Source organism: Heloderma suspectum, chromosome 14 (assembly GCF_057233095.1).
Source record: "Heloderma suspectum isolate Gila_16-S chromosome 14, 16-S_ref, whole genome shotgun sequence".
NCBI classification, from domain to species: domain Eukaryota; kingdom Metazoa; phylum Chordata; class Lepidosauria; order Squamata; family Helodermatidae; genus Heloderma; species Heloderma suspectum.
This window is the reverse complement of record NC_139471.1, coordinates 20,582,843-20,597,896: the sequence shown is the minus strand read 5'-3', so window position 1 is coordinate 20,597,896 and position 15,054 is coordinate 20,582,843. Positions and strand designations below refer to the sequence as shown.

At 49.4% G+C, this 15,054-nt stretch overlaps 1 protein-coding gene across 2 annotated transcripts; it reads left to right on the top strand.

Moving 5' to 3' along the window:
* Positions 1-168: 168 nt before the first annotated feature.
* COQ4 (coenzyme Q4) lies at positions 169-14,886 on the top strand. 2 transcript variants are annotated; one of them, XM_084820692.1, is made up of 7 exons: positions 169-358; positions 2,381-2,551; positions 2,894-2,990; positions 3,955-4,057; positions 5,591-5,720; positions 11,038-11,131; positions 13,844-14,886. In XM_084820692.1, exons 1-7 carry the CDS (start codon positions 265-267, stop codon positions 14,004-14,006), a joined length of 852 nt encoding a protein of 283 aa, XP_084676818.1. In that variant the 5' UTR covers positions 169-264; the 3' UTR covers positions 14,007-14,886. The 2 variants fall into 2 exon arrangements, with proteins under 2 accessions (XP_084676818.1, XP_084676819.1); XM_084820693.1 differs by lacking the exon at positions 169-358 and adding an exon at positions 1,224-1,276.
* The last annotated feature ends 168 nt before the right edge of the window (positions 14,887-15,054 follow it).

The following is a 15,054-nucleotide window of genomic DNA, read 5'->3' as shown; positions in this document are numbered from 1 at the left end:
GGAAAAAAAAACGCCCCACAACTCCCCGCGTGCCCCAGCCGGCTGGGGCACGCTGGGAGTTGTAGGCCTTTCCCGCCGGCTCCGCGCGCCCGGCTTGCGCCGCAAGGGCAGCCGGTCGCCCAGTCCCTTGCCCGGCGGCAGGCGGCGCGCTGTCGCCCGCGGGGGCCCGGAGGCAGCAGGAGGGGCGCAGGCGTGCGCCGGGGGCCGCGCTCCGCGACCGGCGGCCCGGGCCAGCCCCTGCGGCGGGGAGGGCCTCCCCGGGCCATGGCGTGGGCTGTGCTGCTGCCCGGCGGCGCGCGGGGGTGCCTGCCTCGTCTGGGACCCCTGAGAAGGGCGCCGCGCCCCCGCGGGATCTCGGGCAAGTGGCTTGGTCGTCCGCCCCTGCGCCCCGCGCCTCCCGCCCTCCCGTTCCCTGATCCCTGTGAAAACAATTCCCCTGGCGATACTGCTACTGCTACTACTACTACTGTTGTTATTATTATTTCCTTTCAGGCGGCTTTTTGATGCTGCGGTCCTCCGGAGTAGCGGTGCAATCCGTTAAAAGATCCTTCAAGAAATCCGTAGGGGTTAGATGTGATCCTTAACACACAGGACAGCTAGCCGCGCCGGTCCACGAGAAAGACAGTCAAAGCGCCGGGCCGGGCCGGGCCTTGATGAGAACCGGCCCAACGTCCGCCGAAACGTGCAAGCTTTTGAGTTCTGCAAAACGGCTTGCCGGGCGAGAGGGTGCGAAAAGCATCGAGCCGGAGGAAGAGTTCTGGAGAACTCGAAAGCTTCGACGCTTTCGTTTGGCGTTGCTGTGGTCCTCGTGCGTGCCTGCTTGGAAGGAAACCCTGCTGACGTCAGTGAGACGTACCCCTGGGTAAATGGGTACAGGACTGGAGCCTGAGCCTGGTAGAATGGCCAGGCTGTTAGTCAGGCTTGGGGTTCAAATCCTTACTCGGTTTCACCAGTTCTTGGGTAAACGTGGGCCAGGTATATCTCAGCCTGCATCACAGGTAACCTACCTCACAGGGTTGTTTTGAAGGTAAAAGGGGAGGAAACCTTGAGGTCCTTGGACGAAGGGTGGGATACACAATTTCTTTATGCATTTCTTCTTCTCTTTCTGTATAGGCTGCTCTTCAGGGTTAACCCTTCCCAAGGCAGCTTACAACTCCACAATATTATAAACCGTAACATCACAGTAACACCGCCTTTCCAACCTAGTGCCCTCCAGATGTTTTGGATTACAACTCCCATCATCCCTGTCCCTTGACTATGCTGGCTGGGGCTGATGGTAACTGTAGCCTAAAGCATTGGGAGGGCATTATATTGGGAAAGGTTGCACGAACACTGCTAAAAAGATGGTTGCAGCTGCAGAGAAGAAATATATAAATAAACAGCAAAAAATAAAGCTGTTGGGGAAAAAACCACACAAACCTTGCATTAGTAGCTAACAGTAGCAGCACTTAAATAAATGTCAATTAAAAGCAGTTTGGAATAAAAAAGTGTGCAATCCTATGCATGTTTGGACAGAAAAAAAAGTCCTACAATTCCCAGCATTCCCCAGCCAGCATGGGGAATTCCCCAGCATGGCTGGCTGGGGAATGCTGGGAGTTATAGGACTTTTTTTCTGTCCAAACATGCATAGGATTGCACCCTAAGTGTTCAAAGGGTGTTTGAAAGAACGAAGAAATAATGTAGGCACCATAGGACTTCCAAATGCTGTGTCTCTAGTGCCTGCTAATCTAATATTTTTTGGTGACTGCAGGTCTTCAGTTCCAGGGCAGGGTTGTATGGGTACAAGTGATCCTTCAAACAACTTGAGTAAAAGTAGGAATAATAATAATAAATTATTACAACTATGATGAAGGTGATGTCCTACAGCCTTCCTCAGCCTGGTGCTTTCCAGATGGGCTGTGCAGCTCCCATTATCTCCATGCTGCCTGGGAATTGCAGTCCAACTCATCTGGAGGGCACCAGGTTGGGAAAAGCTGATGGACTCTGTCAGTCAGTCCCTTGGCTCAGTAAGTCTGAGATGTTTTTAACTAAAGGTGCCTCAGATTGAACCATCATGTAAACCAGGATACAGGTTGAGGGTGGGTTGTTGTTGAACTGTGGGTTATTGTGTTGTGTGAACCCAGCTGCACTTACAAATCATGGTTTGTTAACCACAAAGAGAACCCGAGGTTTGTTGTTGGGTTGTGAACGGTAGGTTGTTCGTGGTTAACAAACCATGGTTTGTTAGCACGACTGGGTTCACATAACAACCCACGATTCAACAGTAACCCACAGTTCAATGACAACCCATACTCAGCCCATACTGTGGCTTGTTGTGTTGTGTGAACCAGGTCTTACCCTGTTCCCCTGAGTCATCCCTTTGGGGCTCTTCTTTTCTCAGGTCCAGGGTGCCGACTCTGCCATACTGGCCAGCCGTCAGCCGCTGAGAGCCCCACGGAAGAGGAGAAATATTATCCCCTGTATCCAGGACACATCCCTACCAGCCCTCTACAGAAAGGCCTGCTAGCAGCAGGCTCAGCATTCATGGCTCTCTACAACCCCTACCGGCACGGTGAGCTGCGGCCTGCCATTTTGTGGACGCTGTGAGCTTGGCTCTTTGGCTACACGCACATCTCACATCATTCCAGGGACAGGAGAACTTGTGGACCCATAGAACAGAAGGTCTTTCCACACCATGTCATGGAGCATCTTGGCATGGGGTTTCCCAGTAATTTTTTTTTTAACCGCCCCATAACTCTGAAGCTCTCTGGGCGGTGTACAGTACATTAAAAACATGCAGAACAAACATTAAAACAAAAAGTAAAAACAGGACAGAATAAAACCAGCATGCATGTCATTCGGTATTGCAAGTCCTCTTCTCAGTGGCTCACTCTCTTCTGCTCCCCCTTTTCAGATATGGTGGCAGTCCTTGGAGAGACAACGGGATACCCAGCTCTGTGGAACCTCCGGGAGAGGATGAGGAATGACCCAGAGGGATATCGGATCCTACAGTGTGTGAACCTGTTTTTCTTAGCCTGTATCCCGGAGAAGATCCTGTTACAGGGATCGGTACTCTTTGGGGTCAGGAGAGCTATTCATAATCAAGGTCGCCTATGTGGATTAAGTTACCTCTGAACTCACTTTTGAGCCATCTGTTTATGCTAGGGAAGATTAAGGTTGCAATCATAAATATGCTTACTAGTGAGTAAACCCCCTTGGACATAGTAGGGCTTGCTTCTGAGTAAACATGCACAGAATTGCACTGTAAGGCTGCAATCCTATGCCCATTTACCTGGGATTAAAGTCCCATCAAGAAGGCCTGTCTGTCTGGAACAGTGAACGGAAGCACTTCACGCTGCAACATTTTCTCGCTGTTTCCATTTGCTATTGGTCTAGTCTTTGATTAAGGACTGGTTGTCACTCGGTTTCTTAGATTCACGTAAGCACCCAGGTACAAAACACCAGGTATGCCCCATTGAAGGATCACGAAGTAAGAGTTTGGCAATGGGAGTGAAAATATATTGACATCAAGAATTTATTAAAAACATGTTGGAAACCATTTAGGCGAGGATGACAACTGTTTTAACACTGCGACCCTGTGCACACTTACTTGGGGCTGAGTCCCACTGGACTCCATGGGGCTTACTTCTGAGTAAACATGTACAGGCTTGCAACTTAGGAGAGCTAGTAAAACTAACCTGGCATATTTTTAAAAAACAGCAGAGGGCAGAAATCCAGCCAGAGTTGAGCCCTTTTCAGTCCGGTGGGTTTCAGCAGGAGGGACTGAAGAGCGCATTCAACTCCGTTGCCTATCTCGATGGGATTACTCTGGATTGTGGCCAGTATTTCCAAGCTATCTGAAGGGACAGCGATCACTCTGTTCATTGCATGCCTCAGTGGGGGGGTTTCTTCATCCCCCCCCCCCCCCGGATTTCACAGGCTGAGCCAGCTGTGCTCAATCAATTTCCCTTGCAGAGAGCGGCCTCGGATACGCCACTCCACCCTGGATGTCACCGGACTTCGGGCGCTTCCAGATGGAACCTTTGGCCGGGAATATGTTCGGTTTTTGGACGATAATGTGAGTCCGGCACGAAGGACAGGGCTTCTGGCAGGGTTTCTCTCACATAACCTTGAGAATCTCCGTTTTCATTTTAAACACAAGAGCATGCTTCTAGTCCCCATGGGAGTGGAGAAATCCTGAAAATGCTACAAGCCTAAAAAGAGCCCAGGTTGTGTGTGTTTTTAGCAATTAAAAGGAAGAACATTTGCATCCAAACGGTTTATACCAGAGGAGGTTAAGGCTGCAATTGTATATATGCTTACTAGTGAGTAAGCCCCATTGAACATACTTCCTTCTGAGTAAACATGCATAGAATTATACTGTAAGGCTGCAATCCTATGCCCAGTTACTTGGGACTAAAGTCCCATCAAGAGGGCTTGTCTGTCTGGGAGGAACAGTGAACGGGAAGCACTTCACGCTGCAACATTTTCTTGCATTTTCCTTTTGTTATTGGTCTAGTCTTTGATTATGGACTGGTTTTTATTCGGTTTCTTAGATTCGTGTAAGCGCCCATATCATATTATGGGGTGCTTCCCTCCTTTCCCATGGCCTCCAAACCCCTGGGGAGCCTGATACAAATTAGTTTTGCACAAGAGCACAAACACATTGGAGACATGCTGATGCGGCCAAACCGATGCTGGCCATTGAAACACCAGCAGCTAAATAGAACTTCCATGTTCAGAGATAGTCTGCCTCCAAATTCCAGTTGGTAGGGGGCAACAGCAGAAGAGGGGGTGTTTTTACCTTCGGACTCTGCTTGTGAGCCACTGAAGTCCTCTGCAGAGTGGCAAATGGCCCCTGCGAAAACAGGATGCTGGGTTTAAATCAGTCTTCCCTGACTTGGTGGCCCCCAGATGTGTTGGTCTACAGCTCCCACAATTCTCAGGCAGCATGGCCGTGCTGGCTGGGAATTGGAGTTGTAGTCCACATCTGGAGGCCACCAAGTTGGGGTAGGCTTTCTTAAGTGGACCGATCCAGCACGGCTCTTCTTAAATTCCTTTAACTGCAAATTAAGAATCTAGGAAGCTGCCTTTTTACTGATGGGAATTATTTAGTAATGATGCCTCCTGTTAGGAAGGCAGTTAGCAGAGAAAAACAAAAGGCAGAACAGAAGGAGCGTTTACCAGTCTTAGAATAAAAAGGAGGTCACACTGTTCTTTAGTGAAGAAAAGATAAAATAGTTTACGCACAGTATACTTGCATATAAGTTGCAGGTACACTATAGGGTAGTTTGTTCAGTCCATTTCTTAGTGTTCTACAACCCTGGCAAGAGAGAGAGCAAGCATGTGTACTCCCAGCAATGGAGGTGGGGCAGGAGGAAGGGGAGGAGCAAATCACAGGAAACCACCCTGTAGGCTATAGAGATCCCAAGGCTAGCTGTGCCCAAATTCCCATGAACTAACTGCAACACTGCCCCCTTCCTATAACTTGTAGACAAGGTTGCGATATTCCCAATATTTACCAGGTCAGATTCTTTGTCCACCCAGCTGATGTTGTTTAACCAGAGATCCCGGAGATATCTGTGAGCCTTCCTTCTTTTCTGATCGGCAGAGGGTTTCTCCGGACACAAGGATGCCTGCCAAGTTCGTAGACGACGAAGAACTGGCCTACGTGGTCCAGCGGTACCGAGAAGTCCACGACCTGATGCACACCCTTCTCAGCATGCCCACCAATATGCTGGGTGAGTTTCTCACGGGCTTGTTACGTGGCGCATTGCGGCCGTCACCCTTGCAGGTTTCATTCCTCCCCACATCCCGAGATGGGGTGGCTTGCGAGGTCTCGGACACAGAGCGCTGAGCGGTGGGACCTGTCGGTTTCCCGAACGTCAGGTTGCACCGGCCACTCGCCTGACAACGACCGTGTTCCTGGCCTGAGGGAAGTTGAGATGAATGGTTGGCAGAAAGGGGAGGATATCTTCAGGCCACGGGCCTGGTTGAGGTGTCCAATGGGCTGGTGCTCTCCTTTGCATGGTGGAGAAGCATGGACTTTCGCTCAATCCTGCAAATAACTTAGTGGCCCGCTTTGCACGATTAACACTTGTTTGTGAGCACGCAGGAGAGAGCCAGGGATGTTCAGTGCAGGGAAACACGGCCCTCTTGGGGTTCGACAGATTTCCCCTGGCTTGGCTTGCTTTAGCGAGCCGAGTCGTGGGCTCCCCGCTGGAACTCGCAGGTGCTGCCTGTGACCCGGGAGGGGGAGAAGGAACCATTTGCACCCAGCAGCTGGCGGCGGTGGGGACTCCTGCCACACACACCCCACTGCCGCCATGCCCAAACCCCTTGCGGTCTCCTTGCTGACACCGGCAAGGACATAAGAACACAAGAAGAGCCCTGCTGGATCAGAGCAAGGGTCCAACCAGTCCAGCATTCTGTTTACACAGAGGCCAACCAGCTGTCAACCAGAAACCCACAAGCAGGGCAGGAGCGCAACAGCACCCTCCTGCCCATGTTCCCCAGCAACCGGTGCACATAGGCTCACTGCCTCTGGTACTGGAGGTAGCACAGAGCCATCAGGAATAATAGCCATTGATAGCTTTATCCTCTTTGAATTTGTCTAACCCCCTTTTAAAGCCATCCAAATTGGTGGCCATCACTGTACCTTGTAGTAGCACATTCCCTAGTTCGACTCTGCGCTGTGTGAAGAAGCCTTTCCTTTTACCTGTCCTGAATCCCCCACCAATCAGCTTCATGGGGCAGCCCCAGTGGGTTCTAGTATTGTAAAAACAGGAGAAAAATGTCTCCTCCACTTTCTCCACACCAGGCATAATTTTGTACGCCTCTATCATGTCTCCCTTCACCGCCCTTTTCTCCAAGCTAAACAATCCCAGCGGTTGCACCCTTCCCTCCTAGGGGAGTTGCTCCAGCCCCTGGATCATTTTAGTTGCCCCTTAGGAGAGCGTGAAGGGTTTGCTCTAAACATCCCAGTGATGCCGCGTCCCTGGTTTGTTCTCTGTTACGTCCAAACCCAGATCTCTGGGTTGCTTCAACACAAAACCATGGGCTTGTTTCTCTCTCAACAACCCAGAATTGCCGGGTTGTTTAGCAAAGCAGAAGTGGGCAAGTGGGAAGGAGCCCGCTCACTCCCATGCCCCATCAGCCCATGCTTAACAAACAGTGAGTTGTTCAATCGCGCAAAGAAGGTCAACGTGTAATGTCGTTGTTTCCCAACTCTTTAAAAAATTAGTTAGAGCCCAACCGCCTCTCCCATTATCTTCCTTTCTTTCTTCTCCACGTACTCGAGAAATTTGTCCCTTCTTGATGCCCCATTTTTCTTTCTCCTAAATCTTTCATCTGGCTTCCATCCAATGCTGCCACCATTGTAAATATGCAACCTCCGATTGACCCGATTGGAGATTATTTTGTGGCATGTGAACCTGGACACTGGGTTAATCATGGGTTAAACAAACCACAGTTAACCTAAGAACTAATCTTAGGTTAACCTAAGAATTAATCAGTCTTCTCAACAAGTTAAGAGTTTTTTGATTACCCTCAAAGCTCTCGGGGGCCACGTTCCAGTGGTGGGCGGAGCCATAGGCAAAAGAGGTGGGGAGGAAGGGTGCGGTATAGCCACGGTCACTTTACTTATGTACCTCATTTTCCGCAAGTACATTGTGCTCGATTTCTAAAAATTGTACTATCACTACGATATAACATTGGCAGTTCAAGTATTAACAGTGCATTTGAAGCATGTGAAAAGCTTAAATGAGTATAAAATATGCCAATAGGTCAATGAACAATATCTGATGATGATATACACAATTCAGTATACACAGCCATGCTCATTGCAGTCCCTTTCGGCATGGGGTTGTGGCACGCAACAGGCGTGATGAGCACTAACTTGATCTTTGCGTCAAGGTTGGAAGGCCGTTCCCCTTTCACCTGCTTTCAGGACCCGTGCTTTGCCACACGTTCGTTGAGCTGGAGGCAGAGGAGGTGCCTCCGTCACTTTTAAAATACCGCTGGGAAACGTAGGGTGTGGAGGACGGGGGGCAGGGGGAACGGAGTGCTGCTGTGTAATCAGCCCTGACCCTGAAGCAAGAGTGTTCCAGATTCGCAGCAGGGAGCGAATGAGTCACTCCTGGCTTTGCCCTTGATCTGTTCTTCTGTAGCGGCAAAAGCCTGACTGAAATTGCAGAAGGGCTTTGCAAACTCCTGCAGGGCCCTGGCTATTTTTAGATCGGTTGGAGACGGAGACACCTGACCCTCCGCCCGGATTTGCTTCCCCCTTCCTATTACACAGATAGACTTCCTCTCCCTCTTCCATCCCCAGAGGAGTTCAGCCATGCAAAGCGGGGAAGGAGAAACCACAGGCTCCTTGCTTGTTACTCTAGCCCATCCTTCCTCAACATGGTACCCTTGGGGGATCTTGGGTTACAGCTCCCAGCAGCCCCAGTCATTGCCCATACAGGCTGGGGATAATGGGATCTGTAGTCCAGCACATTTGGAGGGCGCCATGCCGGAGAAGGCAGCTTTAGTTTTTTGTGGGTGGGTCTTCTTTAACTAAACTTAAAGCTCTTCAAGTGACAAAGCCATCTGTCGGGGATGCTCTGACTTGGATTCCTGCACTGAGCAGGGGGTTGGACTTGATGGCCTTATAGGCCCCTTCCAACCCTACTCTTCTAGGATTCTATAAGAAGGCCTTGAACATAGGACAGCAGTCATTCCTGGGGAAGGTTTACAGACAGGAAGAGGTGTCTTGCAATAGTCCGCTTGTGTGTGTTTTGTTTTTAGGGAAAACGTCAGTTTAGGCCAGGCGTGTAGAACCCCTTTCTGAGGGGAGAGTTCCATTTCGGAGAAGCTTCCGGGGGCCGCGTTCTGGGGGCTGCGTTCCGGGCGGGGGGGGAAGCCAAAAGAGGCAGAGCCAAAAACACTCGCCGGTTTTAGCTTGCAGCTCTTCCTGCCAGTAGCGAAGCCTTAGGAGAGGCATTCCACCGTCTAGAATGGGGGGAAAAACTGCACCAAATAATTAGGCGAAAGAGGGTGGGGCCACGGAAAGAGGGCGGGGCCTTCTGGGCTGAATTAGGATACTAGTTGGGCTGGATTTGTCCCCTGATGTTCTGCAGTGTTGGTTTAGAGACAGACATAGGAAGCCACCACATACCCATCAATTGGTCCAACTAGCCCATTATTGTCAGCTATTATTAATTAATTTAGGACCCAATCCAACTCATGTTTAGACAGAAAAGAAGTCCTACAACTCCCAGCATGCCCCAGCCAGCATAGCCGGGCGTTGTCGGACTTTTTTTCTGACTAAACATGCATGGGATTGGGTCCTAAATTTATATCCCATGTTTCCACCAAAAAATGGCGTTCATGGCAGCTAACAATAAAATTGAGATTAAAAGTGAAATCTGAACTAAAACGTCACATAAAAACAAATAAATTAAAACACAATTAAAAGCGGAACAATGAAAGGAATAAACAGCACCCAGCCCGTTAAAAAACCCCTCCAAGAGCAGAATAGCATAGATGCCAAAGGCTTGCCTGAATAAAGATGTCTTTGCCTGCTGGTTGAAGGACAGCAGAGAGGGGGCCAAACATGCCTCCCTCGGGCAGGAGTTCTAGAGTGGCCACTGAGAAGGCCCTGTCTTGCATCCCCACCAAACATGCCTCTGATGGCAGTGGGACTGAGAGAAAGGCCTCCCACGAAGACCTTAAAATCCAGGCTCCTATGTGAGGATTCTTCATTGACTGGTTAGTGGCTCTCCAAGGTTTTAGCCAGGGGTCTTTTCTAGCCCTGTCTTGAGATGCCGGGGATCAAATCTGGGAACTTCTGCATGCAAAGCAGGGGCTCTGTCACCCTGAGCCATGGTCCCTGCTCAGCAAATGAAATGTCTCAGAAGGGAGACATCTCACTTGCTTAAGGAAATCTTAGGTGATTAACTGTATAACCTTTACCTGATTAATTGATGGGCGTGACTAAATCTGCTGAAGTCTGCATATGAATAAAGCAGCAGTTCTGAAAGCGGGGAGTAGAATTGCATGTGACACATACAGATACACATATATCTGTATATGAGAGACAGAAGGGAGAATGCCTCTTCTCAGATGTTGCCAACCACCTGTGGATTTGCAAGTACTTACCTTAAATATAACGTCACCTGCCTCATGATTTAGGGATGACTTTCGATCGATCAAAACATTTTCAGTCTGTTAATCTGATAAATTGACCTAATGATGCAGCTTTGTTTTTTATTCTACTTTTTGTCAAGGTGGCTCACAGTGGGGGTGGGGGATACAAAGTAGATCTCCAGATGTTTTAGAGTTCATCCCCCAGCATTCCTGAGCATTGACCATGCTGGCAGGGGCTTCTGGGAATTGAAGTCCCAAACGTCTGGAAATCTCCCATCTGCCCACCCCTGGCTTACAAGGCCTGCGTACTAATATCCTCAGGGTAATCCTGAGGTTTGTAAAGGTACACAAATTCTTTTTGTTTGTTTGTTTAAACCCTAAGAGGGAAAACCCCAAAAATAGCCCAGTGGGGACTGAGTATGTGCAGTGCCCACAGAATGCTAAGCGGCTTTTGGGGTGGTGGACAGAAACTGGGTGGGAGGGGGAATGGAACAGAATGGCTGGAAAAGGAGGACAGAGGAAGAGATGCAGATACTGAAAGGGTAGAGAGAACCATCTCATTGTCTGGATAGGCCATTTCTTCGCTCACACTGAGAAAACCTGGGGGCAGGGGGAATGGAATGGAGTGGTTCGAATTCTGATCAGAAACAAAAGCACTTCATGCTGCAACATGTTGTTGCAGGGCCTTACTTGTGTAATAAAAAGCAGTATTGTACCATCCCTGAAAGTGATTCGATGTAACACCCAACCCTTAAGGGGACAGAGAAATGTGGTAATCGTTTCTGGAATATTGAAGGCTTAGGTTCCAAAAGATCACCAGGTGCACCTTCCAAAGGTTCAACCCCATAACCACGTGGTTAAGCAGGATTTCCCTCCACTTAGAGACAGAGATTTGATTTTCTTGCATCTCTTGTTGCTTCTTCTCAGGGGAGATCGTGGTAAAGTGGTTTGAGGCAGTCCAGACTGGCCTGCCCATGTGCATTCTGGGAGCAGTGTTTGGCCCTATCCGTCTGAACGCCTGGTATGTTGAGAAGCCTGTGAATGTAACTTGCATGCTAATGTGTCTCCAATTAAAGAGCCAGGGTAGCCCAATAGATAAATTTTATTTTATGTATTTCAAATATTTCTAGGCCGTCGTTCAGGGCAGAAGCCCGCCCAGTAGTGTGGCGCTTGAGCCTGAGAGAGTTGGACTGTTCCCGCAAACAGTTTCCTCGGTTTAATTTACTCTTATATCTGGATATGCAGAAAAGGGGCAAGGATAATGACCAAGGAGTTGGGGTGCCTTTCCTGCGAGGAGAAGCTAAACGCTCTTGGAGCACAGGAAAAAAGACAATTAAGGAGGTGCTCAGCAAGAAGCATAGAAAATCATGTACGGTGTGGAAACGGTTGATGGAGGGAGAGCAGGGCCGGCCCTGTCATGAGGCAGAGTGAGGCGGCTGTCTCAGGGGGCAGGTGCTGGGGGGCAGGGGGCAGTGGAGAGATGTTGTTGGAGGACAGAGCTGTGTGTGCCCTGCGCCCTGCGAGCCACCCTGCTGCCCCTCAGAGGAAGATGCACACCAGTGTTGGAGTAAGATTCAGCTCCACTCTGATCAGCGTCTGGACATGGGATGAGAGGGGACGCCACCTTGTCTTCTCAGGCAGCAAAATGAGTCAGGGAGGTCCTCTCTCATCAGACTGGATCTCAGGGTTGCCCAGTTTAACTGATGCAAGACAGTAGAACAGGACATTATATCGATTGATTTGATTTGTACTCTGCCTTTCTATGAAGAAAAATGGCACTTGAGTTGGCTTACAGTCATAAATATCATTATTATATTTATATTTATATCCCACCTTTTTCCCTCTTGCAAGCAACCCAAGGCTGCTTACATGGTCCTCCTCTATTGTATCCTCATAACACCCCTGTGAGGTAGGTTAGGCTGAGAGTGAGTGACTGGCTCAAAGTCACCCATTGAGTTTCATGGCCAAGTGGGGACTAGAACCCGGGTCTAATGCTCTAACCACTACGCCACACAGGCTCTCAAATAAAACTCGATTCAAACAATAATAAAATGAATGCATTAAGACACAGCTGAAAACACAACAACAGCAGAATTAAAACAGCATCCAAGCCAACAGAGCTGCTTACATGCCACAGGCCTGCTTGAATAAAAGGGCCTTTGCCTGCCAGCAGAAGGGCAACAGCAAGGGAGACAACCTAGCCTCCCTCGGCAGGGAGTTCTGCAGCCAGGGAGCGGCCACCAAGGAGGCCCTCTCTCTCTTCGTCACCAAGCACGCCTCTGAAGAGGCGTTCACAAAAGAAGGGCCTCCCCCAAAGAAATGGATGCAGGACTTCCATTAAATTGAAGCAGGACAGACAACAGAACAGCTTTCCCCAACCAAGTCCCCTCCCAGCGTTCTCCAGCCAGCCATGCCCAGTTTTCAGGGGGCCCCGTGTGCCAAAGCCTACCCCTTTGAGCAGGGTCTCCTGACCCTCTGTGCAGCATTTTTGGCAGGGCTGCCATGCAGAGGACGGGTTAGCGAAGCCCAGTTCTGTCAGCCGAGCTGCGCCCGCATAAATCTAGATCCAGCTTTATATCCCTTGTGCCGCTACCGTCTTTGTTCTTGGGTGATTCTACAGCTGTGTTGGTCTTCTTACTAGTGCGGGTGAACAAGCAAAGCATCAAAACACATCGTGTAAAATGACCTCGTTAATGAGAATGACACAAGGTCGTAACACCAGCAGCTGAAACAACTCAGACACAAAATGGTAAAAGTAAGATATGAGATTAAAAAAGCAGCCACTAAAAGCATTCAGTGAAAAATCCAATCCAGTCACAGTTGTGTAAAAACCACAATGCAAGAAAGCCTGGGCAGGCAAAAGAAAGGACTCTGAATCTGGTGCCTAAAGCTTGATAAAGAGGGTGCTGGGCAAAGGCATGTGTTCCAATAGGGGCCACCCCTGAGAAGGCCATATCCCTGACTGCCACCTACCAGGTGGTGAGGTTCTTGGAGAAGGGCCTCCAACAAAGATCTTAATTCCTGGGCATGTTCATAGAGGAGGAAGCATCCCTTCAGTCACAAGAGCCAGTGTGGTGTAGTGGTTAGAGTGTTGACTCAGGAGATCCAGGTTCTAGTCCCCACTCAGCCATGAAGCTCACTGAGTGACTTTGGGCCAATCACTGGCTCTCCTCCTCCTAACCTACCTCACAGGGTTTATTTCATTTTATTTCGTTTCATTTCTGTACCGCTCAGTAGCTGAAGCACTCTGGGCATTCCACAAAAATTAAAGCCACAAAGTACAACATCAAACAATATAAAATATAAAAGCTTAAAACTACAGTACAAAAGTACAACCAGAATAAAAATGTAGCAGCAATGCAGAGATTTAAAATACAGATTTAAAACAGCAGAGCTAGAAGACTGGCGTGCTAAAATGCTGGGAAAATGAAAAGGTATTCCTTCCTGGTGCTGGAAGGAATACAACGTAGGTGCCAGGAAAACCTCTCCAGGGAGCTCATTCCACAGCCAGGGTGCCACAGCAGAAAAGGCCCTCTTCCTAGTAGCCACCCACCTCACTTCCTTTAGCTTGTTGTGAGGATAAAATGTTGAGGAGGGGGAGGATCATGTAAGCCGCCTTGGGATCCTTGAAAGATGCAAAAAGGCAGGATATAAATGTAATAAATAAATACGAATAAGATGTTTAGGGCTTTGAACCTTTCATTTCCCTCACCCTCTTTCTTCCTCCATCCAGGAAGCTGTGTGTCCTGACCACCGAACTCATTCCGTGGGCCGTTCGGAGCGGAAGCAACGCCAACTGCATCCTGAACTTCTATTACGAGGAGCGCTGGGAACAGACGGTGGAGAACCTTCGCAAGGAAATCGGCATTCTGCCGCCCCCAGTGATTCGAGTCTGAGTCCATGCCAGGGAAGCGACAGGCAGCCTCGCCAGACAGACCCAGCAGCAGCTAAGGAAGCAACAGGTGAAACTCTTGGAAGTTCAACCCCATTTGTGTTCGATCAGCTGGGGACATCCATGGTTCGTCCATCTGAAAACTGTAGGACTCAATCTGCAACGGCAAATGCTTTTCACCCCCGAAATAAGAGATTTAGAAATACCTCAAGATGAGCGTAGTTTCAGTGCAAAATCCATTCAACAATAAAGATGGCACAAACAGCAGCCGTGAAAACAGAGCAAAGGCCACAATACAAAAACACTCTGAAAAATTGCGGGTCGTACATAGCTTTAGTTTAGTTGATGAATGTGATGAAACTAAATTGCCTGATGGTCCTTATCTCATTTCCCCTCCCAACAACCCTGTGAGGTAGGTTCCGGACATTTCCATTTTACAGACCAGGAATTGACGCTGAGTTCAGCTAGGCCAAGGCTGCCTGGTGAGTTCTGGAAGAGCTGGGATTTGAACCCGAGTGGCACCAGGATCTGGGCACTTACCTCGTTGTGTTTCCAGGGCTGCTACCGCTGTTGAAACAATTGGGGCATCAGGTCTCCTGCAAACCATCGAGCAATCTGCCAGTAGATCCCAATCTAACCCTCTGCTCATCTGGGCTCGATTGCCTAGATGGGCAGGGCGGCTGATTTCTGCTGCGAAAGCTCCTTCTGAGAGAAACCTTGGGTGTTTCCCTCTCATGAAGGGAATATGAAGGGCTGACAAGACTGCACCTTCATCAGGGATACAGGTACGTGGCTGAGCCCTTGCAAAACAGCCCTCATACCTGCAAGAGACTCAAGCTGAATCCCAGCCTGTCAGTTCTCTAATAAATCCCTGATACGGACAAGGCGCTTAAAGTGGTCAGTCGTTTTTTGGCGACGTCTCTGGGGGGAGCCGGGCCCCTCTGCTCACTCAGGATATCGCAGCTTCGAACCTCTCACCATATATCTTCCCTCTGCCCCTGTATGCTGGGTTGTGGTAGAACACCAGGTCTGATCGCCACTGTCCCATCAGT